Source organism: Oncorhynchus clarkii, chromosome 22 (assembly GCF_045791955.1).
Source record: "Oncorhynchus clarkii lewisi isolate Uvic-CL-2024 chromosome 22, UVic_Ocla_1.0, whole genome shotgun sequence".
NCBI classification, from domain to species: domain Eukaryota; kingdom Metazoa; phylum Chordata; class Actinopteri; order Salmoniformes; family Salmonidae; genus Oncorhynchus; species Oncorhynchus clarkii.
The window spans coordinates 33,452,463-33,480,441 of record NC_092168.1 but is presented as its reverse complement, the minus strand read 5'-3'; the positions used below and the strand labels follow the sequence as shown (position 1 = coordinate 33,480,441).

Here is a 27,979-nt window from a genome sequence, read left to right as displayed (position 1 = left end):
AAAATACAAATACAAATCCATACAACACCATTGCTTCCTTCCCAGCTCTATTGAACCGGTTACCTAGAGTGCCATTTCAAAGGTAGACTATACCTTCTTCTCCTGCAGCAGGCTTCGAGAACGGGGTGTGCCAGGGGTGAGAGGGGTCCCAGGTGTGCGGCAGGAGTAGCTGTAGCTGGGAGGAGTCCCAGGGGAGATGGCTGTGGACCCTGGGGTGCGGGTTGTGGTGCACAGCGAACGGGAACGCATCGACTGTGTGCCTGGGTGTGGGGAGGTTACATAAAGGTTACAGAGGTCATATAGAGAGGTTACTCAAAGGTCAATCAGGTTGGGCATCTCTCAGCATTACTCTATCCTGGTCCCAGATTTATTTGTGCGGTTTTGTGTTGTCTAAGATCCATATGAGTTGGAAAGACAGCACAAACAGATCTGGGACCAGGCTTACATTACTGCACCAAACTATAGAAGTTGGTCAGATGAAGAGTGGATCAAAACAAACACAAATGCGATAAAACAATGTACTAAATAGAATGAAAGAGGTTAATGAAGCCCAAACTATAGGCTTACTACCATTGGGCACAGACATCAATTCAATGTCTATTCCACTTTAGGTCAATGTCATTTCATTTAAATGACGTGGAAACAACATTGATTCAATCAGTGTGTGCCCAGTGGTTAACTACCAAGGATGAGACATTCCAACTAGTCATCTCTTACTAAGGATGTGATATTGAACACACAGAGTTGAACTGGATGAGACTGGGTGAGACCATGTGAGACAAGATGAGAATAGCTGGGACACTGCAGGACTAGGTGAGACACTGCAGGACTAGGTGAAACCAGTTGGGATGAAGAGGGACCGAGTTAGACATGGATGAGACTGGATGGAACTGGATGAGATTGAGAGTTACTCTATACCTGTCCAACTAGGGGCGCGTCCTGTCCTATGCTCCGCCCTGACCTCTGTACTGAATGCTAGAGGAGAGGATGAGCGGTAGAGGATTAAACAGAGAGAAAGATAGAGACAGAGAGACAGGGCGAGAGACAGAGAGCGAGAGAGATAGGGCGAGAGACAGAGAGAGACAGGGCGAGGGAGAGAGAGAGCGAAAGAGAGAGAGAGATGGGGAGCGAGAGAGAGAGAGAGCGAGAGAGAGAAGATGAGAGAGAGGGCAAGAGAGAGAGAGGGCGAGAGAGAGAGAGAGAGAGAGAGAGAGAGAGAGAGAGGGCGAAAGAGAGAGAGGGCGAGAAAGAGAGCGAGAGAGAGAGAGAGAGCGAGAGAGAGAGAGAGAGAGAGAGAGAGATAGAGAGGGCGAGAGGGCGAAAGAGAAAGAGAGAGGGCGAGAGAGAGAGAGAGAGAGAGAGGGCGAGAGAGAGAGAGAGAGAGAGAGATAGGGCAAGAGACAGGGCGAGAGGGCGAGAGGGAGGGAGATGGGGCAAGAGAAAGGGAAATAGGGCGAGGACGAGAGAAAGGTCAAGAGCAAAATCAAGAGAGGGAAAAAAAGGTGAGAGAGATCAAAAGAGAAAGAGAGAAGTAGAAAGAGAAAGAGAGAGGCAGAAAGAGAGATACCAGTGTATCAGGGTGAGGAGATTGTGGAGGAGGGCTCAGGAGAAGTGACTTACACGTGGGTCTACGGGGTGCGGTAGAGCCGGAGCTGGTGATAGAGGTGGAGCTCTCCTCCTGGTCATGTGGTTGGTGGTGGATACGCCGGCTGAGGATAGAGGCAGGCCGCGGGACAGAGGCAGGCCGGGGCAGGGACGACCTTTTTGGGCTCTGCGAACCGCCATCCTGTCAGACACACACACACAAGCAGGCAGGCAGGCAGGCACACACACCCACACACACATGCAGGCAGGCACGCACGCAATGCACACACACACATTCAGCTTAGTATAGTAGTTACAGAAGTTAGCAGAGTGCCTAGCTTTATATATTCTTCTTCATACCCTGCCTTGAGAAAGTATTCATTGTTGTGTTACAGCCTGAATTGTTTACAAACAATACCCAATAATGACAAGTGAAAACATGTTTTTAGATACTTTTGCAAATGTACAGATATCTAACTTACACAAGTATTCACACCCCTGAGTCAATACTTTGTAGAAGCACCTTTGGTCTGTTTCAGCTTAATACATCTGGATTTGGGGATTTCTTTTCCCATTCTACACTTAGCTCTGCTAAGTTAGATGGGGAGCGGCGGTGAACAGCAATCTTCAAGTCTTTACAAAGATTTTCAAGTCTGGGCTTTGGCAGGGCCACTCAAAGACTTTCACATTCTTGTTCTGAAGCCATTCCAGCGTTGCTTTGACTGTATATTTGGGGTCACTATCCTGTTGGAACATAAATCTTCGCCCCTAGGGATGGTGTTAGACGGGTGATGAGCTATGCCTGGTTTTCCTCAGACATAGCACTTTGCATTCAGGCCAAAGAGTTCAATTTCTGTTTCATCAGACCACAGAATCTTTTGCGTGCCTTTTTGCAAACTCCAGGCGCGCCTTTTTCTCAGGAGTGACTTCTGTCTAGCCACTCTCCCGTAAAGCCCAGATTGGTGAAGTGCTGTAGAGACTGTTGTGCTTCTGGCAGGTTCTACCATCTCAGCCAAAGAACTCTGTAGTTCTGTCAGAGTGGTCACCTCCCTGACCAAGGTCCTTCTTGCTCAGTTGCTCAGTTTGGTCAGACGGCCAGTTCGAGTCTGGGTAGTTACGTATGTTTTCAATTTCCCAATGATGGAGAGCACTGTGCTCTTGGAAATGTTGAACTCTCTTTAAAAGTGGTCACCAACCTTCTCTGAGTCAAGATCACTTTCTAAGTCACAATGCAAGTCAAGATCTACCGCTCAGATTTTAAGATGAGTGAGATTAATAAATTGCATTTTTTTTACTGGACTGATTGCCTGCATCTGATGTTAAGTCTGAGGGGAGGGAGCAGCAGTGAGGCTGACTCACCATCCCTCTACTGAGAAAAGGGTATACAGTCTTCCAGCTGATGGCAAAACTCAAGTCGCACTGCATTATTTCTGCCTCTTGCACCAATTAATTTTGTTACTCCTATGACCAGAGAAAGTGAAATATTCCTCAATATTAAGAAAGACACAAGCCGCTAATAACAATAATAATGCAAGCTTATCGGAACACTTTGCTATGCTCATTCATTGCAGCTGGTTGTAGCGCGAGTGGAATTAGGGAGAACACACATTTTATGGCTTAGTAACAATTTAAACATGAACTTACTTATAAAACCAGCAGCTCTTTGCTGTATTCATTGAGTCTCTCTAGTCGTGGTTTCAAAAGTTGTGAAATATCACAGTATCAACTTTGCTGTGCGTTCAAAGCTTATTTTTACAGTCTATGGCTCGAGGAAACTGTGCAGACACAGTGATCTGAGCTATCTGATTGGCCAGCTGTAGGCCTACAGGTGCACTTGCGGGCCTGTCGGGTAGGTGAAGTTCTACCATCAGACATTTAAAATGGTTCAAAATGGGAGCACTTTGCCTTCCTGGCACCAGGGTTGCTGAATCAAGTGCACCTACTGCCAACAACGTGAAAAAAAAATCATAAATAGGAACACAAGGTTAGGTTTTCCACATCAATGTCTGTTTCGACTAGGAATGCCTTGGAGATGGACCAGTCTATCTCGATCGACCGGTTGGTGACCACTGCTCTATTAAAAAATGATACCCTTCCCTAGATATATGTATGCCTCATCCCAATTCTATCTTTGAGATCTACGGACTGTTCCTTGGACTTCATGCTATAGTTTCTGCTCTGACATCCACTGTCAACTTCGGTACCTTACATAGACAGGTGTGTTTCTTTGTCAAAAAAAGTATGTCAAAACATTTAAATTAGACCCAGGTGGACTCCAATCAAGTTGTAGCGACATCTCAAGGATGTGTCATAGCAAGTGTCATAGCAAAGGGGTCTGAATCCTTATGTAAATTACATATCTGTATCTTTCAATTTCAATACATTTGCTACAATTTCTAAAAACATGTTTTCACTTTGTCATTATGGGGTATTGTGTGTAGATGGTTGAGACAAAATCATTTATTTAAACCATTTTGAATTCAGGCTTTAAGAAAACAGAATTTGAATAAATCAAGGGGTATGAATAGTATTTGAAGGCACTGTATATTGTTTATTGTTATATATTATTGTATTAATTTACATATGTGAGATCAGTTGATCAGTTCAGGGCCATATGCTAACCTTACCGCGTATATCAGTCTGGGTAGTGTGGTAGAGTCACGAGGCCCACCTGAGGAGGGGCGGGGCCTATCAAGCTCCACCTCCCCCAGCAAGTTCTTTTTAGTGTGGGAGGAGCAGGACGAGTTAGGGCAGGGGGGCAGGAGGGTGACCACTCGCGTTTTACAGGTTGGGATCTTTGTTAATGGTGGTGACTGAGTTACAGACAGACAGGTGGGAAGAGATGGGTGAGAGAGGGGGGATATGTGTGTGAGAGATGGGTGAGAGAGGGGGGGGTATGTGTGGGAGAGATGGGTGAGAGAGTGGGGATATGTGTGTGAGAGATGGGTGAGAAACATAGGCTGCAAACCACAGAAGTCATCAGAGGACAAAAAACAATGAAAGTGGAACCAAAAGATGACATGTTGTTGAAAACCAACCAGATTTACACATACACTCCCCTACATATTTATTTGGACAGTGAAGCTAAACCTTTAAATTTGGCTCTATACTCCAGCATGTTGGATTTCAGATCAAATGTTTTCAATGAAGCGACAGTACAGAATGTCACCTTTTATTTGAAGGCATTTTCATACATCACGGTTTTACCGTTTAGAAGTGAATGCACTTTATGTATTTAATCCCCCCATTTGAAGGTGTCATAAGTATTTAAACAAATTCACAGAGTGTATAACATTTAGTCAAAAGTTTAGTATTGGTCCCATATTCCTAGCACACAATGACTACATCAAGCTTGTGACTCTACAAACTTGTTGGATGCATTTGTAGTTTGTTTTGGTTGTATTTCAGATTATGTTATGCCCAATAGATATTAATGGCAAATAATGGTTTGTGTCATTTTGAAGTTTGAGTCAAACAGGGAGATAGCCTACTACATGTACTCAATTGAACATGACGTTATTATGATAAGTGTGCTGTACTTACTGAGGCTCTGTCCCGGGACTGTCTAGCTACACTGAGGGGCCGACGACCTTCTGGTACACCCACTGAAGAGAGGAGGTGAGAGAAGAGGAGAGAGAAGGAGAGAGAGAGAGAAGAAGAGAGAGGATGCGAGAGAGAAGAGGAGAGAGGGAGACAGTGAGAAGTAGGAGGGGAGGGAGAGAGAGAGACAGAGAGAGAGACAGAGAGAGAGAGGCAGAGAGAGAGAGAGAGAGAGAGAGAGAGAGAGAGAGAGAGAGAGAGAGAGAGAAAATGGAAGTAGAGAAGGAGGAGAAAGAAAAAGCAAATGAGATAGAGAAGAGTGAAGGACAGAGGAGAGTGAGAGAGAGAGAGAAATACAGAGACGGTCTACAGTTAGACATGTGACTGAAAAGTTAGGTTTTCATTGTGATAACCAAATTTTTTTTTATTTTTATGTAAATGACATGTTATAGAAACTTACCCCAAACAGCAAATCACTTCCTCATCCTCGTTGTGTAGTATTGCAGCCCCGAAAAAACTTGAACAAGGGCTTCAAAAACACCCAAATATGTTTTTTTTTAAACCGCAAAGCTCTCAGTATAGTGATCCAGGTCTTTATATGTTGTACACATGGAATTTTGTCATTCCGAACTTTATCTGCAATGTTATATTCAATTTTGTTGCGACTCGAGCGTTCATTCTACAGGTAAATGCCAAAATAAAGGAAACACTGGAGTAAATAAGGGATACAAAGTATATTGAAAGCATGGGTTGCTTCCACACAGGAAGTTACAGACACATGTAGAATCTATACCAAGATGCATTGAAGCTGTTCTGGCGACTCGTGGTGGCCCAACGCACTATCAAGACACGTTATGTTGGTGTTTCCTTTATTTTGGCAGTTACCTGTAGCAGCAGACTACACAGAGAATGGAACAGCTGGATATGGGAAACATCTGGAGTTGCTCAAAACAAAATAAAACATTACAGATAAGTGTTAGCCACCAGAAAAGACAGAACAAATATTAGAGAAAATATGGTTAAACTCAAATATACTAATTGGTTAAAAAAATATATATATATATTTTGGGAGTTTTTTTAAAAATGGTTTTATCTTCATAAATTATTTTATAAATAGGACTGGTGGAGTTATGTCACACATGCAGCTAACAAAAATATATGGAAATGTCTGCTCTATTCAAAATGATAACCAATTAATTGCAGCATTACTCCAAAAATGGAAGAGGCAAGTGGAAGGGGGAGAAGTTAAGGGACTTGTCTGACGGCCCTGCATTAAAGACCAAAATTGGTTGAAGAAAATTGTGCTAAATAAAAAATATACCAGTTTCATTTAAGGACCAAACATTGACAGCAGTGCCATACAGCTAAATAGTTGGGAAGAGATTTTCGATGTACCCATTCCATGGCACATGGTTTATGAACAAATACACTTAACGACACTGGAGTCAAAAATTCAGTTTTACAATTTAAATTACTTATATAGAATTCTTGCAACCAATAGAATGTTATACAGTGGCAAGAAAAGTTTGTGAACCCTTTGGAATAACCTGGATTTCTGCATAAATTGGTCATGAAATGTAATCTTATTTTCAACAGTAGACAAACACAGTCTTATAACACACAAACAATTATATGTTTTCATGTCTTTATTGAACACACCGTGTAAACATTCAGAGTGCAAAAAGTATGTGAAACCTTGGATTTAATAACTGGTTGACCCTCCTTTGGCAGCAATAACCTCAAACAAAAGTTTTCTGCAGGTCAAGAGGAATTTTGGACCATTCCTCTTTATAAATCTGTTTCAGTTCAGCAATGTTCTTGGGATGTCTGGTGTGAACAGCTCTCTTGAGATCATGCCATAGCATGATCTCAAGGTTTGAGGTTGAGGTCAGGACTCTGATTGGGCAACTCCAGAAGGTTATTTTCTTCTTCTGTTGAAGCCATTTTGTTGTTGATTTACTTCCCTGTTCTGGGTCGTTGTGCTGTTGCATCACCCAACTTCCCAGACAGATAACATTACATTCTCCTGCAAAATGTCTTGATAAACTAGGAAATTCATTTTTCCGTCGATGATAGCAAGCTGTCCAGGCCCTGAGGCAGCAAAGCAGCCCCAGACCATGATGCTCCCTCCACTATACTTTACAGTTGGGATGAGGTTTTGATGTTGGTGTACTGTGCCTTTTTTTCTCCACACATAGTGCTGTATGTTCCTTCCAAACAACTCAACTTTAGTTTAATCTGTCCACAGAATATTTAGCCAGTAGCGCTGTGGAATATCCAGGTGCTCTTTTGCGAACTTCAGACATGCAGCATTGTTTTTTTGGACAGCAGTGACTTCTTCCGTGGTGTCCTCACATGACCACCAATCTTGTTCAGTGTTTTACGTATCGTAGACTCATCAGCAGATATGTTAGCTTGTTCCAGAGATTTCTGTAAGTCTTTAGGTGTCACTCTAGGATTCTTCTTAACCTCATTGAGCATTCTGCTCTGTGCTCTTGCAGTCATCTTTGCAGTACGGCCACTCCTAGGGAGAGTAGCAACAGTGCTGAACTTTCTCCATTTATAGACAATTTGTCTTACCGTGGACAGATGAACATCAAGGCTTTTGAAGATACTTTTGTAACCCTTTCCAGGTTTATGCTAGTCAAATAATTCTTAATCTTAGGTTTTCTGATATCTCTTTTGTTTGAGGCATGGTTCACATCAGGCAATGCTTCTTGTGAATAACAAACTCACATTTTGTGAGTGTTTTTTATAGGGCAGGGAAGCTCTAACCAACATCTCCAATCTCCTCATTGATTGGACTCCAGGTTAGCTGACTCCTGACTCCAATTAGCTTTTGGAGAAGTCATTAGCCTTGGGGTTCACATACTTTTTCCAACGTACACTGTGAATGTTTAAATTATGTATTAAATAAAGACAAGAAAAATACAATAATTTGTGTGTTGTTAGTTTAAGGACAATGTGTTTGCCTATTGTTGTGACTTAGATGAAGATCAGATCAAATTGTATGACCAATTTATGCAGAAATCCAGGTAATTCCAAAGGGTTCACATACTTTTTCTTGCCACTGTATACATGGGGGATACAACCATCCTAAGAGACAGAATCATTAGAACACTTGTTATGGTACTGCCCATATGTAGCTTGTTTTTAGTCGCAGGTTCAGGAATGGCTGAAGAATTACAACATTTACCTGGAGCTAAAATCTGCAATCACTATACTGAGAGCTTTGCCGTTTCTAAAATGACATATTTTGTTCATGTGTTTTTGGGGCCCCAATACTGCACATCAAGGATGAGGAAGTGATTTCCTGTTTAGGGTACGTTTCTCAAAATCATGTGAAATCACATAAAAGAGGTCTGGACATTTCTATAACATACAAATAGATATCTGTTTGTAAAAAAAGAAAACTACTCCTTTAAACATTACAACAGAATGACAGCAACACAACAAAACTCTCCCACACGCACACAACAGCTGTGGCTGAAGCACGCCACCCACTCTACAGCCTGTACAAACACAATCTAACTGACAAACTATTGGACAAACAGTTACCCCTCTTCTGTCAACAACTAAGGAAAAGTTTGTGAGAGGTAATTTAGCCCTAAATCGGGTACAGTACTGTATAATTACACTGTATTACTGTATACAATGAGGGAATTGGCTGATACCCTATTCAAGCTGTTAGAGAAAAGGTCTGTCTCCAATGCTTTGGAAGAAAATCATACAGAATGCAGTATTTTGCACTACATAAGTGCACCTCCCATGCCACCCTCTATCTCACCCCCTGAATTATTTAATTAGGGCAATGCAGTAATTTAGAAAGATTCTGGAATAGTAGAGAGTGACTTAGAGTTACAGTGTCAGTCAAAAGTTTGGACACACCTACTCCTTCAAGGGTTTTTCTTTATTTTTACTATTTTCTACATTGTAGAATAATAGTGGAGACATCAGCACTATGAAATAACACATTTGGAATCATGTAGTAAGCAAAAAAAGTGTTAAACAAATAGATTTTAGATTCTTCAAAGTAGCCACCCTTATGGTAGTAAGTGCCAGGTGCACCGGTTTGAGTGTGTCAAGAACTGCAATGTGGCTGGGTTTTTCAAACACAACAGTTTCCTGTGTGTATTAATAATGGTCCACCACCCAAAGGACATCCAGACAACTTTTCACAACTGTGGGAAGCACTGGAGTCAGGGCCAGCATCCCTGTGTAAAGCTTTTCCGGCACCTGGTAGAGTCCATGCCCCGACGAAGTAAGGCTGTTCTGAAGGCAAACGGGGAGCAACTCAAGTGTTCCTAATGTTTTGTACACTCAGTGAATATCTCTATTGTGGAAGATCTGTGTCAGATGTGGTACACCAATATCTGAGAGCTGCCAAACTACCAGTTGCTTGGCAACCACTACAGTTTTTAGGTGTAAGTTTAATTGGCTGTGGTTACATCCTAAATGGCACCCTGTTCACTAGGGGCTCTGGTCAAAAGTAGTGCACTATATAGGGAATATGGTGCCATTTGGGACTAATACTGTCCTGCTCTGGGGAAATGCTGGGAGAACACACTTATTTCACTGTAGTTCTTTCACAGCAAACAAGTTGCAATCATTACAAAGGTTAAAAAGAGACCGATAAAGTTAGGCGCGAGGGTAAGAGATGGAGAATCTGTTAAATACAGAGAGAAAGAGAGAAAATGTACACAAACAGTTGAAGTCAGAAGTTACACCAAATACATTTAAACTCAATTCTTCCCAATTCCTGACATTCAATCCTAGTAAAAATGTATTGTCTTAAGTCAGTTAGGATCCCCACTTTATTTTAAGAATGAAATGTCAGAATAATAGTAGCGCAAATGATTTATTTCAGCTTTTATTTCTTTCATCACATTCCCAGTGGGTCAGACGTTTATATACACTCAATTAGTATTTGGTAGCATTGCCTTGAAATTGTTTAACCTGGGTCAAACGTTTCGGTTAGCCTTTCACAAGCTACCCACAATAAGTTGGGTGAATTTTGGCCCATTCCTCCTGACAGAGCTGGTGTGACAGTCAGGTTTGTAGGCCTCCTTGTTCGCACACGCTTTTACAGTTCTGCCCACAAGTTCTCTATAGGATTGAGGTCAGGGCTTTATGATGGCCATTACAATACCTTGACTTTGTTGTCCTTATGCCCTTTTGCCACAACTTTGGAAGTATGCTTGGGGTCATTGTCCATTTGGAAGACTCATTTGCGACCAAGCTTTTACTTCCTGATTGATGTCTTGAGATGTTGCTTTAATATATCCACATAATTTCCCCCCCTCATGATGCCATCTATTTTGTGAAGTGCACCAGTCCCTCCTGCAGCAAAGCACCCCCATAACATGATGCTGCCACCCCCATGCTTCAAGGTTGGGATGGTGTTCTTCGGCTTGCAAGCCTCACTCTTTTTCCTCCAAACATAACAATGGTTATTATGGTCAAACAGTTCTATTTTTGTTTCATCAGACCAGAGGAAATTTCTCCAAAAAGTACAATCTTTGTCCCCATGTGCAGTTGCAAACCGTAGTCTGGCTTTTTTATGGCGGTTCTGGAGCAGTGCCTTCTTCCATGCTGAGCGGCCTTTCAGGTTATGTCGACATAGGGCTCGTTTTACTGTGGATATAGATACTTTTGTAACTGTTTCCTCCAGCATCTTCTCAAGGTCCTTTGCTGTTGTTCTGGGATTGATTTGCACTTTTCACACAAAGGTACATTCATCTCCAGGAGACAGAACGCGTCTCCTTCCTGAGCAGTATGACAGCTACATGGTCCCATGGTGTTTATACTTGCGTACTGTTGTTTGTACAGATGTTGTTGTTTGTACCTTTAGGCGTTTGGAAATTGCTCCCAAGGATGAACCAGACTTGTGGAGGTCTACAATTTTTTTTCTGAGGTCTTGGCTGATTTCTTTTGATTTTCCCATGATGTCAAACAGAGACACTGAGTTTGAAGGTAGGCATTGAAATACATCCACAGGTACACCTAAAATTGACTCAAATGATGTCAATTAGCCTATCAGAAACATCTAAAGCCATGACATCATTTTTCCGAAGCGGTTAAAAGGCACAGTCTACCTAGTGTATGTAAACTTCTGACCCACTGGAATTGTGATACAGTGAATTATAAGTGAAATAATCAGTCTGTTGGAAAAATTGTTGGAAAAATGACTTGTGTCATACACAAAGTAGATGTCCTAACCGACTTGCCAAAACTATAGTTTGTTAACAAGAAATTTGAGGATTGGTTGAAAAAACAGTTTTAATGACTCCAACCTAAGTGTATGTAAACTTCCAACTTCAACTGTAGCTCTGAAGCAGTAACATTAAATTACCAAAACGAACCATCTCCCAGAAAAGAGAAACCCAGAATGAAAATGGGAGCTGAGGAGAAGAAAGATGCATTTCAAAGTAAATAGCAAATAATAAAAGAAATCCAAAAAGTTGAGCGACTGACTGTTCACAACAAGCACATTTGAAAAATGAAGTCAAATGAAAAATGTATAACAAATGAGTTTATTCTAATAAAATGCAAACACTGAACATGACAAATTAACTAACAAATGAGACAGAATAAACAAAATTAGATCAACAAAATAATTTAGCAAAATGTAACAAAAATAGATGCTTCAAACAACTGTAAGGATGAGGTTAATGTCAAGTACTTTGTGAAACTGCTGATGTAAAAATGGCTTTATTAAAACATTTGATTTATTGATGAGATGAGAATGTTGATATTTGCAGCCACTTTGCAGATGCCTCCCTGGCCCAGCCAGCGGGACTGCATTCCAAATGGCACCCTATTTCCTATTTAGTGAGCTACTTTTGACCATGTCCTACAGGCCCTATAGAGAATAGGGTGCCATTTGGGACGAAACCCAGGAGTGGTTGGTCACCTGTAGGTTTCCTCCTAGCACAGGGGTGGGGTTGGGGCTGGGCGGGACTTGGATGTCGGACCGCAGTAGGCTTTAACACACTCTTCCGGGATGGAGAGGAGCGCGTCTCTGCTTTCTTAGTCAGCTCAGTCTTCTTGTTCACGGCTAGGAGAAGGATGAGGTAGAGACATAGTCAAAGAGAAAAAAGGAAGAATGTACAAGTAGCATCAGAAGGAAGAGTGAGAGATAGTCAAAGAGAGAAAATGAAGGAAAGGACATAGTGTGGCACAAAGGTTTGGTAGTACAGACACCCACTAAGAAAGGCTCTCTGAATGCCAGTTAACATTCATCTGAGATCTTAAAGGCTTTTAAAGATGATAATATTTGACAATTAGAATGAAAGAGAATAACAAAATATGTCAATTAATAATATATAACTACAAAGAACTATATAGAAATGTTATTAATTATTGGTTTCCCAGACACATATCCAGTCCTGGACTATAAAGCTATTTCAATCGAGATTCTCCACTGAAGTATCTGGGAATCTGGCCCTCTAGAGTAACAAACTGAATGGAGATCTACACCACTTCAAATCAAAGAGAATTTAATCACCTGTCAATTAATAATGTATAACTACAAATCATTTACAAAAATTACATAAATAGAGTAACAAAATGATTTGGAGAGATACTGTAGTTCTGAACCTTTTTTCTTCTTGATGTCTTCCCTGGGGATACAGACAGTCTCCTTGCGGACGGGTTTACGTTCAGGGGTGGAGACGCACCCCTCGCGCCCCCTCACACGCCCGCTTTTAGCCTTGGGCTTCACTGGCTGCTTTTCCTGGTTCTGCTGCTGGAGAGTCTTGTACTTCTTGACTGGTGGGGCTGGGACCCGGTCGGCTCTCAGGGGCTCGATCTGCTCGGCAGCCATGCTCATGTCATCATCCACATCGACAGTGGAGAGATCTAGGTACAAAACAGACATGGTAAGGTCATCATTATGCAGTAGTAATATGGACACAACACACAATATGGCCATAACACTCATAAACTGGATAAAACAGTGTTGATGTGTAATTTTGTTATCATGATGAAATATGAAGTCTCCACTGTGAAAATATTGTAATAAACATGAACAGGTATCAGATCCATATATTTCAAGAAACTAGGCGTTTATCCCATGTCCCTACTTCAAAAAGAGGCATTACTTGGGTGCGATGAGCCAAGTAATGCCTCCCCCCGGCCAAACCCTCCCGTAACCCAGACGACACTGGGCCAATCATGGCCGGTTGTGATACAGCCTGGGATCGAACCCAGGTCTGTAGATGCAGTGCCTTGGACCGCTGCACCACTCGGGAGGCGTTTTTTTTTTATATAGTGATTGTTTACTACAGATAGTAATGTGAAGAACAACATGACTAAGATATCAGATTAGGATATAGGCCAAGGACTAGATAAAGTGTATTTTTAAGACTACTTTTTGCTACTACATTCACCACTTTTAGTCTTGAAATCTTTGGTTGCTGTGCATCCTTAAAGGACATGGGAGGAGCTACTGCTTAAGAGGTGTGAACGATGCTAAATGGGTGTAGACAAAGAAGAGCTTTCCAGTAGGTTTACCAAAACATTAACGGGCCATTTTGTCAAAAGTGAGGTAACAAATTTATCAACTTTCAAAGCAGAATTACTTTCCCATTGTTCTTCAACTGTAGTGTATGATATGCCATTTTGTAGCTCTGAGTCTACTTTTATCAAATTTAAAAAACACCATTACAAATGTTGCTACATTGGACCGAATCGAGACGGTCACATATTGACTATACTATTGCATTTCTCTAACCACTGATTATATTATTATTTGTGGTCATTAAACATGTAATTTATCTGTCATTGAAACATGTATTATTGGATTATAACAGAGAGAAATCTCACCTTGAGTATCGACCCAAGAGCTGTCTAGGATGGAGTCGTCCATGGTGGTCTCGTCTCTGTCGTAGCTCTCTGTCTGTCCCTCGGTCTCCAACTGCACCTCCTTCTCTGGGGAGGCCTGCACCTCCTTCTCAAGGACCTCCTCTGAGACATCCCCCACCTCCTCTAGACTAGCTGCTTCCATGATCTCCACCTCCTGGGACTCCTCCTCCTCCTCCTCTGGTGTCTCAGGCTCGGGCGGAGCGGAAAACCGCACGCTGTGTCCTGGCTCCTCACCCTCGTCGATGGTCTGGACTACAGTGATGAAGTCATCTTCTACAGTCACCACTGACTCTATGGCAGCTCTGGGTTCTGGAACATCAATCACCGCTGCTCCTGCCCCTGCCAGAACTTTGCTATCTTCCTCCTCCTCTTTCTCCTTGTTTGTCATTCTATCCTTCTCAACCTTCTCTTCTTTCTCTACAGGCATTGATGGTTTTATCTTTATCATGATTTCATCTGGTTCCACTGCCTGCTCTGTATCCTCCTCCTCCCCCTCTACCTTTTTATTTTCTTCCATGGTCCTCTCTTTGACCTCTACAACCTGCTCCTTCAGCTCCTCTTTGCTAACTTTCTCGTCATCTTCTTCTGTGGTGCTCACACCACCACCTGACACAGATGGAGACGTCATCATAACGTCAATCTTTGTTGGCGTTGTCTGACCTCCCGTCTGTTTAGGTTTCTCTATTTCCATAACTGAAACATTTTCTTCTTCTGTGGTGCTCACACCATCACCTGACACAGAGGGAGACGTCACCATGACGTCAATCTTTGTTGGCGTCATCTGACCTCCATTCTGTTTAGGTTTCTCTATTTCCGTAACTGGAACCTTGTCTTCTTCTGTGGTGCTCACACCCTCACCTGACACAGAGGGAGACGTCACCATGACGTTAAGCTTTGTTGGTGTTGTCTGACCTCCTGTCTGTTTAGGTTTCTCTGTCTCCGTAATTGAAATCTTGTCTTCTTCTGTGGTGCTCACACCATCAACTGACACAGACGGAGAAGTCACCATGATGTCAACCTTGGTTGGTGTTGTCTGACCTCCCGTCTGTTTAGGTTTCTCTATTTCCATAACTGGAACCTTGTCTTCTTCTGTGGTGCTCACACCATCACCTGACACAGATGGAGAAGTTACCATGATGTCAACCTTGGTTGGTGTTGTCTGACCTCCCGTCTGTTTAGGTTTCTCTATTTCCAAAACTGGAACCTTTTCTTCTTCTGTGGTGCTCACACCATCACCTGACACAGATGGAGAAGTCACCATGATGTCAACCTTCGTTGGCGTTGTCTGACCTCCATTCTGTTTAGGTTCCTCTGTCTCCATAACAGGAACCGTGTCTTCTTCTGTGGCGCTTACACCATCACCTGACACAGATGGAGACGTTGCCATGACGTCAAGCTTTGTTGGTGGTGTCTGACCTCCTGTCTGCTTAGGTTTCTCTGTCTCCGTAACTAAAACCTTGTCTTCTTCTGTGGTGCTCGAACCACCAACTGACACAGATGGAGACATCACCATGATGTCAACCTTCTTTGGCGTTGTCTGACCTCCCGTCTGTTTAGGTTTCTCTGTCTCCGTAACTGAAACATTGTCTTCTTCTGTGGTACTCTCCACAGAGGAGGCTGGGGAGGGCCTAACGGGCCTGCCGATCCTGTCCTTGGCAACTCCAGTCAGTTGGTAGACGTCTTCAGCATCCACCTCCTCGTATGCCTCCTGGTGCACCAGGAACTTGTCCTTCACTTTCTCCCTGAGCTCCTGCAGCTCCCGCTCCTCCTCCATGCTCAGGGGCCTGTCCTCCATCTCCAGCCGGCGGATCTGCCTCTCATAGGCAGCCATCTCAGCATCTGTCTCGGGTCCGTTGTCTCCTAGCTTCTCCTCCTCTTCCAGGGTAACCGTCACTGTAGGAGTTACAAAGGACTCGGCTGACTTCACAGCTGAAGCTGGTTTATCTTTTTGGTTTTCCATGGAAGCATTTTCATGGCTGATCTTTTTGTTGTCTTTTTCCTCTGAAGCTGAATCCTTCTGTCCCATTTGTTTGGTTTCTTCTTTTTCTTTGGAACCGGCGCTCTCAGCTAACTGACTGGTCTTCTCGTCTTCGGCTAGTTTGTCTCTGGCATCGATTTTCAGTTTCTCCTCCGCCATCTTTTCCTCCAGAGCCATAGGGGTAAAGCGCTGGGGCGGGGAGTCAATGGGACTATGGAGGTCAGCAGGGGAAGGCATGGGCCCTGAGTACTCACTGAACACACAGTAACCCAACTCCTCCAGCTGGCTCTCACTCTTGGCAAGACTCTGGTTCTGACTCTGGTCCCCCAGAACCAGGTTAGCCAGGGAGTCGCTGCCAAGGACTTGGGCGTCCACAGGGACAGACTTCCTCCTCATGATCTCAGGGTCAGTGTTCTCAGAAGCCAGTCTAGACCTGCTTCCCGCAAGGTCCAGCATTTCAGGTAGGTCAGGAGCCATGACTGTCCCGTTTTTGTAGTAGTATTTGGGTGGGAAGGGAGATTCTGGGGACTCTGACCCCTGGGGGCTGGTCTTTTCACCAGGGGTCTCTGTTGCTGTGTTGTGGGGAGGAGATGAAGAGTCGGACGTGACTGAGGCTGCCGTCTCCAGGATCAGGGGACGGAAGGGTGGTGGCTCCTTCTCCACAGATGGGGTGGTGACTGGGAGATAGTTGGCAGACTCCTCCAGACTGCCGCTGGTAAAAGACATGATATCCGTGGCCAGTGGGGAGAAGTTTCTAGGTCGTCCATGACCACTGGGATCCATCGATCCAATCGTAATGTTGAGAGAGTAGCTTCTTTGATCCAGGGCCAGCTTCCCAGGAGACAGCCTACATTCGTTACTCCTGTCCAGGGCCGGTAAGGTCTCCTTTTGATCTCCCATCGTGTCTGATTTCTCCTCCACTGACTGTGTTTGTGCCAGCATGCTGTAGTTGATCTCAAGGGGTGACGGAACTGTTGGGGAACTGCTCCCTAAGACCTTCTCTTTTCCTGCGGTGCTCAGTTCATAATAACCTTCTGCTTGAACCCCCTTGGATCCCTCGTCTGGCTTCAGGGCCGAAGTCTCGAAATAAGCTGACATGCCCGATTTGTCTTTGTTAGAGTCAGATGGGACCCCTTGTCCTTGACCTTGGTCTCCAGCTGTAGTGAACCCAGACCCTGAATCCGTCGTGAGGTTACTGGACTCAAGAACTTCCACTGACGGCTGCTTCTCTGAGACTGTTTTAGGTTCATCCAGTATAGACATTTTGCTAAGCTCTTTGGCTTGGCTCTGGCTGTTTGAAGGTAAAGGGGACAGAGAAGGGGAAGGGGAAGCCATGTCCGTTTTGGGGATCAGGGGTGCTGCTGTGTGGTCCCTGCTGAGGAAAGCTGGACTCTCTTGTTCAGTGAAGTCTGGGCTGAGGGATCCACTCCTCTCGCTGTCTGGTTTGTCCGTGTCCATCTTCAAGGCTGTAAGTTAAATCTTTAGTAGTTTGTTTGGTTTTGCTTCAACATTCAGCTATTAAAGGTAGGCTACTTTGTTTTAGGTCAGCCATTTTAACCAGGGCCAGCCATACTATCACAGACACAGGCAAAGCTCTGCTCCAGACTCAAAGCCTGTTATCACTTACTGTAGCACAATACAAAGAGCATCGCGCATCACTGAGGCAGGACAGGAGCATGAGGCGGAACCCATGAGGCGGAACCCATGAGGCGGAACCCACTCACTGATGGACGAAACAATGGCATGGAACGTGACGGAACGTTATGGAACCGGAATGACGGAACCGGAATGTGCAGGCAGCCATGGCGTTGATGGATGAGAAGAACCAAGCAATGAGAAATGGAATTGACAACTTTACATATCTAATAAAGGGTAAAATAATAGCCTTTCTGTCATTATTTCCAGGCTTTATGGAGAAATCCTAATGATTTGCATTTAGCTAAATGTCTGCTTTACACCCTGATTGATGATTTTTGATTACATATTCAACTATTACCTTTGAGGACAATGGACAATCATCTATCATCAAATTTTCCTAGAATAAGTTGTATAAGTTCAAATTTTATTTCAAGTATAATGTTATTAAGATCAACTAAGACATAAATATATTTCAACAATAGGAAAAATGACAGAATAACACTATTGACACAATATCTAAAATATGAAAACCAGTGAAATGGCAATAAAAACACTTGATATTGATATTATTACAAAACACAGCTGAATCCAATAGAGAACGAGTGATTTACATGCTATATAAATGAGGCATTTTAATGGCAAACATCACTGGCAGAAAGACACTGAGCAATGGGTTAACACCAATGAGACATCAATGCATCGGTAAGTAGCATCAGAGAAGGGAAAGCTTGGTTGGGAGGATCGGCGACATTTCATTAACACACAGACACGAAAAGCCCGGCCTCAAAAATTGCAGCTAAAAACTGAAAACAAAAGCAAAGAGAAAGCAAAAAGGAGGAATCAGGAAGAACGATTTAAAACATGGCTCCAGCCTTGAGCAGAGCGTAGCGGGGGGGGGATTCCCTTAAAGCCTAAATTATATTATTGTCTACACACAATACAATAACATGCAGCCTGGGAGAGGAGAGAGAGGACAGACAGACACACCTTCCTCAAGACTCTCCTCCTCCCCCTCAGCCTCTGCCACCTCTTCCTCCTCCACCCTCCCGTTAGGGCCTTCTGGGGCGGCACTAGCTGCCTCGGCCTGTATGGGTGGCACAGTATGGGCCTCGCCTATGGCCTCTGCCTGCTCTAAGGGCTCGGCTGGGGGGCTGTCCAGCTCAGGCTCATCCCCACTCCACAGCTCCTCAAGAGCTGCTGCGATTTCTGCTGCTGCCCCTTCCATCTCCTCCTCCAACATCAACACCTCTTCCTCCTCCTCCTCCTCCTCCTCCTCCTCCTCGAATGTGTCTGTAAGAGCCTCGACGGTCTCTACTTTGTATAAAAGAGGTAGACATCAAGACTACGGGTTGGCAACACAGACTTGGGTTACACAGGTACAAATCGGTGGGACACTTTCAGCTCTGTAAAGGTGGCTCACGGTGTATACTGTATAGAATCTATTGTAGACAGAGATAGATGCACTGGTCACAGATGTTGTAGCGTATGAGTGAGTGACGTTTCTCCCCCGGTCATGTGGTTTGTTTGGGTTTGGACTGTATGGGATGTTTTGGATCATAGAGTTTAAGCATTCAGAGGCTTTTCTTTATATTAAAGATATAAAATCATCCTGAAAGAAAGATTAGATACTGGTCCAGCACACTGTTGAATATTCTTGTAGTTTTATTGAGTGCAATTGTGACAGCGTGAACCCAAAGGTTTTCGTCAGGCTATAAAAGAACCCTCACCTCACCTGTCTGTAAAATCTGCTGTGGATCGATGTTATCAAAATGCACACAATGGCCATAGTTTGTCTCTCTCTGTCACACACGCACCATGCCGACACACCACATCAGGCTATTTCCATTCAAACATACCTTTATCTGTAACAAAATGCATGCGTGATACACCATAACAGTCTTTTGCAAGCAAAGTTGTGCACTGTAGCTATACATACAGTACATTCTACATTAAGTGGACTTGGCCTTCCCATTGTCAGTTGAGAGAAGAGCCACAGAAATATATCAGAAATCCTACTCTCACCGCATCCAAGTTCTGAAACCATAACCTGAGTTGATCCATGTGATGGATAGTGGGGTGTGGGCACTATGTTCCAAAAGGGTTCTTCGGCTGTCCCCATAAGAAACCATTTTTATATCCAGTTAAAACCCGTTTTGGTTTCGTGTAGAAACTTTTTTGTTTCCATGTAGAACCCTCCCTGGAAAGGGTTCTACAAGGAACCAAAAAAGGTTCTACCTGGAACCAAAACAGGTTCTTCAAAGGATTCTCCTATGGCCACAGCCCAAAAAAACTTTCAGGTTCTAGATAGTGTAGCGTATGCAGAGGCAGACAGACAGTGGCTCCAAGGAGAACATGTCCTTAATCACTGTTCTAGGATCAGCCCTGGATCAGTAATCCATCCTCCAAACCCAAACTATTAGAAGTTACGAAACAGATCCCCAACAAGCATATCCTCACATCCTCCCTATGTGATCAGCACACACACCTGAAGTTCGATAATTCTATTGCGTCTTCCTAATCCATTCCCTGTGGATTAAGGGGCTACAGTATACAGCGTTGCAGTACTGTTCTGCATGCGGAGGATGCTCTGCACAGTGATGTGCGATTGATTTCTTTAACTCTGGGCCGGGGGTGCCTCTGCTCCTAACTCCTAAGCTGTCATGTTGACTATGAGTTGCAAATTGAGATTCTGGAATCCTGCTTAGAGGCAGAAAGATGCTGCTCAACCCAACAGGCTTTATGCAGCAGCGTTACGCCTGCCCTCGCCATGCGGCACGGTGCTCAGGGTTTTATATTACGCCAGGCGGCTGGGCTGCTGTGTGTCTGTGTGTGTCTATGGAGCAGGGCAGTGACTGGATGTGGCAGCAGTGTACAGCCTGCTGGGTCACATCACAGCAGGGGCACTCTCTGCACAGGAAGAGGAGATAGAGAGGAGGACTGATGCCTTATGGCGTCCGCACGCTTCTCGGCCGAAACAGTTTGGAACAGTTAGTGCATACACTATATTATGATGACATTTTGTGACGTTTTTCTTCGTTTTGGACTTTGGCAAGAGTTTTTATGGCTGTTCGGGCACACACATGTTTTTCTTGAGGCAAGCCTGTCGGTAGCCGAAGACTACGCCCCCTTGTTAATGATTTGGCCAATAGTAGGGTTTCTTCAATGAAGTACATATTGTCATTCAACGAGAGATGACTCGGACTCGTACATTTGTTTACTTGGGAAATACTGCACCAAACCTCTAAGAAATCTGTCATTAATTATCTTAGATTAATTGTATTTGTAAGAAGTATATACTGGCTATGGTGTCTCAAAACAGACAAACAGAACTATTGCCGCCTTTTATTCGTTTTTCAAGCAAAGGTCTTTTAAGAGAGTATGCGAGCACACTCGTTCGGTTCAGCTAGCTGAGCTAGCTAACTTGGGAGCCCCAAGTTAGTTTTTCTAACTTGTCTAACTATCTAAGCTAGGATGCCTGTTGGCAAACTTTAGAAAAGCAAGCAATAGCTAAATGTACTGAATAAGTCTCACATTCCTTTTAATCTTTTACCCAGATTTTAGCAGATGCAGAGAAGCATATTTAACTGCAGTCAGGAGGATATAGATAGCTCAAGAGATATGCTTGGATATGCAGAAAAATACACATATTTTTTTACATAGAATTAAGCATATTAATTATGGCCCTATATTGCAAAAAGCTGTTTCAGGTGTTTGAAAAGTGTAAAATTGCAAGGGACCAAGCCACCTTCCGAATCCCTCCGATGTTTGTGGTACATGGAGCCCCTTCATCCAGCCTACTACAGAAAACATTAACTTCAGCCTTGATGAGGTGCTAAGGACTTGTCTTTGTCGACTAATACTATAAGCCTTTGAAGTTGTGAGAGAGCGTATTGAGAGTGTGTGTGCTGTGTGTCCTCTGAGAGCATGTGTGTGTATTTGCAGTGCAGTGCGTGTTTGTGTTGAGCTGAACATCGTCCTGTGGATCCGGTGATCTACAACGTGTGTGTGTGTGTGTGTGTGTGTGTGTGTGTGTGTGTGTGTGTGTGTGTGTGTGTGTGTGTGTGTGTGTGTGTGTGTGTGTGTGTGTGTGTGTGTGTGTGTGTGTGTGTGTGTGTGTGTGTGTGTGTGTGTGTGTGTGTGTGTGTGTGTGTGTGTGTGTGTGTGTGTGTGTATGTGTGTGTGTGTGTGTGTGTGTGTGTGTGTGTGTGTGTGTGTGTGTGTGTGTGTGTGTGTGTGAGTGTGAGTGTGTGTGTGTGTGTGTGTGTGTGTGTGTGTGTGTGTGTGAGTGTGAGTGTGTGTGTGTGTGTGTGTGTGTGTGTGTGTGTGTGTGTGTGTGTGGGTGATGGGACACATGAGAAGGGTGGGCTCAGGAATGAGTTTGTCTTTGAGGGAGCGATGACAGACAGAGACATAACACATGGCATGAAGATGTCACAGACCGGCAGAGAGGAAAACATGTGCATGGAACAAGTCTTAGTTCATGCACCTCTGTATATTGCTGCAAGCCATTTGGACCACAGCAAGTTCTGCGCCTGCATGCCACTCTGTTTAAGTGATTTGCATATGGCATTTTTTTTAACCTATATGCATAAACATTTTATGATATGCATCCTTGCAAGTATGCACATGTAGGTTTAAACATTTTCTCAGGCAAATTTGTGTTCAAATTAAAAATGAAATCAGTTATATTTATATTCATCGGATCACTTTGATAAGTGATGGGGATGCTTCCGGAGGCAAAGTCGACTACAGTGAACAAATGGCTTTGATTGAGATAAATCACAACAAACTAGATCATCTAAACATCACAAAACATGAAAGTGCTCAGATTCTTTGAACTAATTGACACCACAGGAACAGAAACAAACACACGGACGGACGGACGGACGGACGGAAGGAAAGACGGAGGTTATTGGTCGAACCACAGAAAAGGGGGATCGGGGGTAAAAGAGAGGGAGAAAGAGGAAGGTAGGAGGAAGAAGGGAAGATAGGAAGGAAGAATGGCGTACGTAGAGGAACCATGCGCGGTTCACCTTGGATCTGTCTAAAGGCAGCGGCCGGCACTGAGGGCCGAGAGGAGACCGAGCGATCCCACTCAGGGCTGAACAAGGGGTGATCATAGTATTCCTCGTCAGAGTGGTAGGGGTCATCCTCGGGCATAGACACAGAGATGGAGGGGGCGAGGAACTTGCACCTCTCCCGAGAATTTTGGAAGTGGTGGAGAGGGCAGGCCTCCTCCTCCTCATCCCCTACATCTACAAACAACAGACACACAGGAGAAGAACGTACTGCAGGGGAAATCTGGACACACACAGAGAGAGAGACAGACAGGGAGAGGGAGAGGGAAAGACTCACAGAGAAACAGACAGGGAGGGAAAGAAATTGAGGAAGGGGAAGGGGGAGGGAGGTAGAGGGACAAACAACAGGCACACAGGAGAAGAACGTACTGCAGGGGAAATCTGGACACACACAGAGAAACACACAGGGAGGTAGGAAGGGATGGAGAAGGGGGTATAGAGGGACTTAGTGTTGGGGAGAAAGAGAGAGACTGATGAGAGCGAGGAAGAGAAAGTAGTAGAGATAAAGAGAAAAAAAAGATTGAGAGAACAAGGGAAAACTAAGACAAAGGGTGAAAGAGAGAGAGAGAGAGAGAGAGAGAGAGAGAGAGAGAAAGAAGCAACAAGACAAAGACACAAGGACAGTGACCAGCAACTGAAAGTGACTGAGTTTGGGGTCTGCCATAATCAGAGAGAAGATGGGGCCACATATTCTGAACAATTGAACAGTGACTGTGATGTAAAGCAATGTAACAATGACATCCATTGAAAGCTGCTGCAGTGCTGATGAGCAGTGCTGTAGTGCTGCCAGTGGGCCGACAACTTTGCTTGCTGGCTGAGGTATTTACTCACTGCCCCGAGTAAAACAGTGGTGCCAAAGTGTTCTTTTATAAACATACTTCAATTTCTATAGGAATTGATAAAGATATGTAAATATAAGGGAGATTTCTACGTAATAAGATAGGAACAGAGGGAGTTTCCATTTTCTGAACATCAGGAAGCTATGTAGCTAACATGTAAATTCAACCACCAGTCTGTCTGAGCATGGCTGGCCCCTTCCACAGTCTCTGTCATAGGTCACATGTCCACTGCAGTCAGACTAAACAAACACAGATCAGGTCAGGCACGATCAGAAACAAACCAGGAAGACAAACAAGCATGGGCAGAGAACAAGGAAAACTAACAAGAAGACATGCTTAAACACAGGACAGAAGAATAAAGACAAATACACATAAGTGGAAACAAGAGAGGTTAGGAAGGCAAACAGGCTACAAGAGTTATATCTGCAAGGACAGGAGGGGTGGATGATGAAAGTCAGGGGAGAGGAAGGATGCCGGTGGGGGGTGAGGAAGAGTGAGGATGGGTGAGGTCATGCGAAGGTCATGCACTGGCATTCCAAGACGAATGATCAGGGAATGGGGAGGATGAAGGAGTATGGGCTGGTGGATGGAGGGATTGAGGTAAAGAAGTGATTAAGGTGAAAGCATTTCTAAATCCGGGGTAAAAAGGAAAATGAGGAGAAGGGAGAGGACTTCTGTTCAAAGAGAATGAATGTCTAAGAAACACTTCCTGTGTTTGGTTTCCTTTTTCTGTGTAACCATATGACCCAGGTAGGGAGCCTCTGTGATTGGTTCTTCTGAAGGTGACATATACAGTATCCTCCAATGGGGCAGTGGAATGGGGTTCCAACTCGTCTCAGCACGGTCAAATACAACTCTACTTCACATTCACTCATGATGATAACACATCTCTCTCTCCCTCTCTCTCTCTCTCTCTCTCTCTCTACCTCATCTCTCTCCTTCATCTCTCTCTCAGGACCTTACCTTGATCCAGGGGTCCAAAGCAGTGTTCAGCAGCAGGTGAGGGAGGAGGGGAGGGAGGCAGGTTTGCCGCGTCTTCAACTACAGAAAACCAGACAGAGGAGACAATGTATAGGGAGTGACATTTGGAAACAGCTAGTGTGTGTGTATCTGTGCATGTGTGCGTCAAGGTAGTAGCTGATGAAGCCTGGAGTGTCTCTCTCTCCCTACCTCTCTCTCTTTCTCTCTCTCCCTACCTCTCCCTCTCCCTCCCCCTATATATCGCTCTATCTCTGGTTAATCCTCTGAAAGTCACTGTAAATAGTAAAGATGTGAATAAATACTATAATGGCTGTTTTCTGCTGCGTAATTCCTCCAATGAGCATTATCTGATGGAAATGTGATGAACTGTAATAGTAAATTAGCTAACAGTTGTAATACAAGTACATTACAGGCATTCTTATAACAGACAACCCATTTAAAGCAATTGAGAATAATAAAAAAACAGCATAGTCCTTACAACCTTCCCTTCAGTGACGTCAAGGCTGGCTCACACACTAACCCTCCATAGATGTATGATGCCATAGATGTGCTGACAGACAGACGTCGCATCCGGGGATAGAGAGAGGCATGTTGAGGGTCAGTGTTGCTATATGGCCTCCAGAGGGCTGATCTGGGATATGCTCTGCTCTGGGCTTACTCCCCCAGCACTACCACCATGGTAGATCTACTCTGACAGCTGTCCGGACCTGACATGGCTCTCTAACCCCTACCCGCATACCACCAACAGCACCATTTCTGTCCACTGACATCGGCCAAAAGGACCTCTTGTTTCACACTCAGAATCACTATGCGTCTTCTGGAGGGGTGGGGAAGGCCGGGACATGTCAAGAGTGTGTGTGTGTGTGTGTGTGTGTGTGTGTGTGTGTGTGTGTGTGTGTGTGTGTGTACATGCATGTATGTGTGTGCGTACCTGAGGGCAGTCTTGTCTCCTGTTCTCCCTTCAGTACTGCCACTGCCTCGGCTGTCACCTCCTGCACGATCCGCGCAGATACTTGCTCTGTGACACACACACACACACACACACACACACACACACACACACACACACACACACACACACACACACACACACATACACCACACACACAGATGTCAGTGACATGCATAACCAACCATATCTTGTCAATCATCGTGTGTAAATTAAATATTAACTTGAGGTCTGTCCTTATTGATTGATAATGCATTTAATGATAGCCTTAGATAGACAGAAAGAAAATTGTTTAATACAGGTATGCAGAGAACCAAAAAAATAAATAATCTATACTTCAATCTATACTTGGAGCATTGGCAGCGTTCTAACTGCAGAAATCACCATGGAAACACAGTTTCAGGCAGGAAGACAGCAGCCACAACTACTAGCCAATCAGAAATGGTCTTGGGCCTGGGCCTGTGATTGGCAGATAACTTTGAGCCAACAATTGTGTGGTCTGCCCAGGGTCGTACTAACTATGAACCAAACGAAAGCAAAGGAAGCATGTTTCTTTTTTCGTTGGAAAATGTTTTGCTACGGTGTGCACTAATGAATACGACCCAGATACCCTACACTGGTCAGAAACTATTTTATCTAGATTATATCTTTACCCATTAGACCTAAAGATGTAGGATCTTAATTTGATCACTATTTTGTTGCTGAGAATGTTCCTGCACAGCAGTAGTGTATTCGAGGTTTAAAAACTGTCAGACATTATTTGTCCTAACATAAAATGTTTTTGTTGACGAAGCAAAAGTGGGGAGCTCTGGTGGAACGTCATATGATGCTGTTCTAACGCACGTGCAATGATGTCCAAGGTAAATCAACAGTATTCATTGTTTGTGGGAATGTCTTTGTTGTTGTAATAATGCAAACCGACATGGTAGTTTCACCATTAAGGATTCCAGTTTTAATGTTAGCTAGCGCTAGTCGGCTGTATTTTTCCTTCTATAGCAGTGGTTCCCAACCAGGAGTACTAGGACCTATCCCCAGGGGGTACTTGAGAAGACTCATGAGATCATAGGCCTACTGGTCAAATGCACATGAGGGGGTACATTCAGGGCTACACCGGGCAGAGCAAAATTCTGTTGGTGGTACAGTAACCAAAAAAGATCAACCACTATTCTATAGCTTGGTCTCAATCTTCTTTCTAAATGGTGAGTCAAACATGTTTCCAGCTCCTTTATTTCCATAACTGGTCATGTTATCATGGCTCTCTCATCTCTCTGCAGCAGACATATAGTGAGCAATATGTTTGGAACAATGAATCACAATATCATTGCAGTATCAAATCGCAATACATATCGTAGATGGCACCTAAGTATCGTGAGGTCCCTGGTACTTCCCAGCCCTAGTATGTGCATGTGTGTGGGTAGGGTTTGTGGATATACAGTATGTTGTAATTGGACAGCCATACATCCATGATTCCTGTGTATATGGACTCCAATATATAGTCTACATCCATATCATGTCATATATTTTACATTCATGAGTTTAACTGTCATCATTTAGTGTTTTTGAAAATGTCCGTCTTCTAAACAGTGTAATTGACATGGCAACGGTGTATTTCAGTGGGAATAGTTATTTGGCGGTGGAGAGCTTTGGTGGTCACGACGTGGAGCTGTTTCAGGACCATTTTCCACCCACCAGACACACACGCGCGTCTTCTGGGAACACTCACACAGCACACTCACCCACTCAAATGATCCTGCGTTTCTGTGGCTCCATTTTAGAGTGAAAAGGAGAGTGTCATACATACATGGCCAAATACGTACCACTGCCAAACCCAAGTGTCACTGCAGTCAATTTAATCCAATCAACCCAAAACTATTCAAGAAAACATGAAAACCTGAAAGAGTGTTTTAACAACTTCAGTAGAAGTTATACATGCCAAGTAGTCTCAAACTAGCTGGAAAATAGAACAGAACAATCAATACTGTAAATCTAGGACCATCAAGTAACACCCTTAGATCACCCTGAGATCAAGATCATAAAACTGGATTTCATGTCTTCAATGTCAATCTCTCTTCAACCCTGTGATGTTGTGCCTGATGTACTGAACAAAAATATAAATGCAAGAACCAACACTTTCAGTTATTTATTTATTTATACATTTTTATTTCACCTATATTTAACCAGGTAGACCAGTTGAGAACAAGTTTTCATTTACAACTGTGACCTGGCCAAGATAAAGCAAAGCAGTGCGACAACAACAACACAGTTACACATGGGATAAACAAACGTACAGTCAATAACCGGCCATAGTGGCAAAGTAGTTACAATTTAGCAATTTACACTGGAGTGATATATGTGCAGATGAGGATGTGCAAGTAGAAATACTGGTGTGCAAAAGAGAAGAAAACAGAAACAAATATGGGGATGAGGTAGGTAGTTGGTTGGATGGGCAATTTACAGATGGGCTGTGTACAGCTGCAGCGATCGGTAAGCTGCTCTGACAGCTGATGCTTAAAGTTAGTGAGGGAGA

General features: G+C 43.8%; 1 protein-coding gene across 14 annotated transcripts in view; it reads right to left on the bottom strand.

Moving 5' to 3' along the window:
• Window positions 1–27,979, bottom strand: part of LOC139380814 (microtubule-associated protein 2-like) — a 169,326-nt gene that overhangs the window by 15,577 nt on the left and 125,770 nt on the right. For 10 of the 14 annotated variants that reach the window (XM_071123879.1, XM_071123882.1, XM_071123885.1 and 7 more), the window contains 9 exons: window positions 25,435–25,521; window positions 24,486–24,563; window positions 13,951–17,433; window positions 12,724–12,984; window positions 12,038–12,181; window positions 5,128–5,189; window positions 1,621–1,786; window positions 919–975; window positions 94–260 (listed from right to left, as the gene is read on the bottom strand). In XM_071123879.1, the coding sequence (XP_070979980.1) occupies window positions 94–260; window positions 919–975; window positions 1,621–1,786; window positions 5,128–5,189; window positions 12,038–12,181; window positions 12,724–12,984; window positions 13,951–17,433; window positions 24,486–24,563; window positions 25,435–25,521 (4,505 nt within the window). Of the gene's footprint in view, window positions 1–93; window positions 261–918; window positions 976–1,620; window positions 1,787–5,127; window positions 5,190–12,037; window positions 12,182–12,723; window positions 12,985–13,950; window positions 17,434–17,594; window positions 17,864–18,592; window positions 18,920–22,638; window positions 22,861–24,485; window positions 24,564–25,434; window positions 25,522–27,979 lie in introns of those variants that run through there. The other 4 variants (XM_071123884.1, XM_071123890.1, XM_071123892.1 and 1 more) reach the window with 3 other exon arrangements.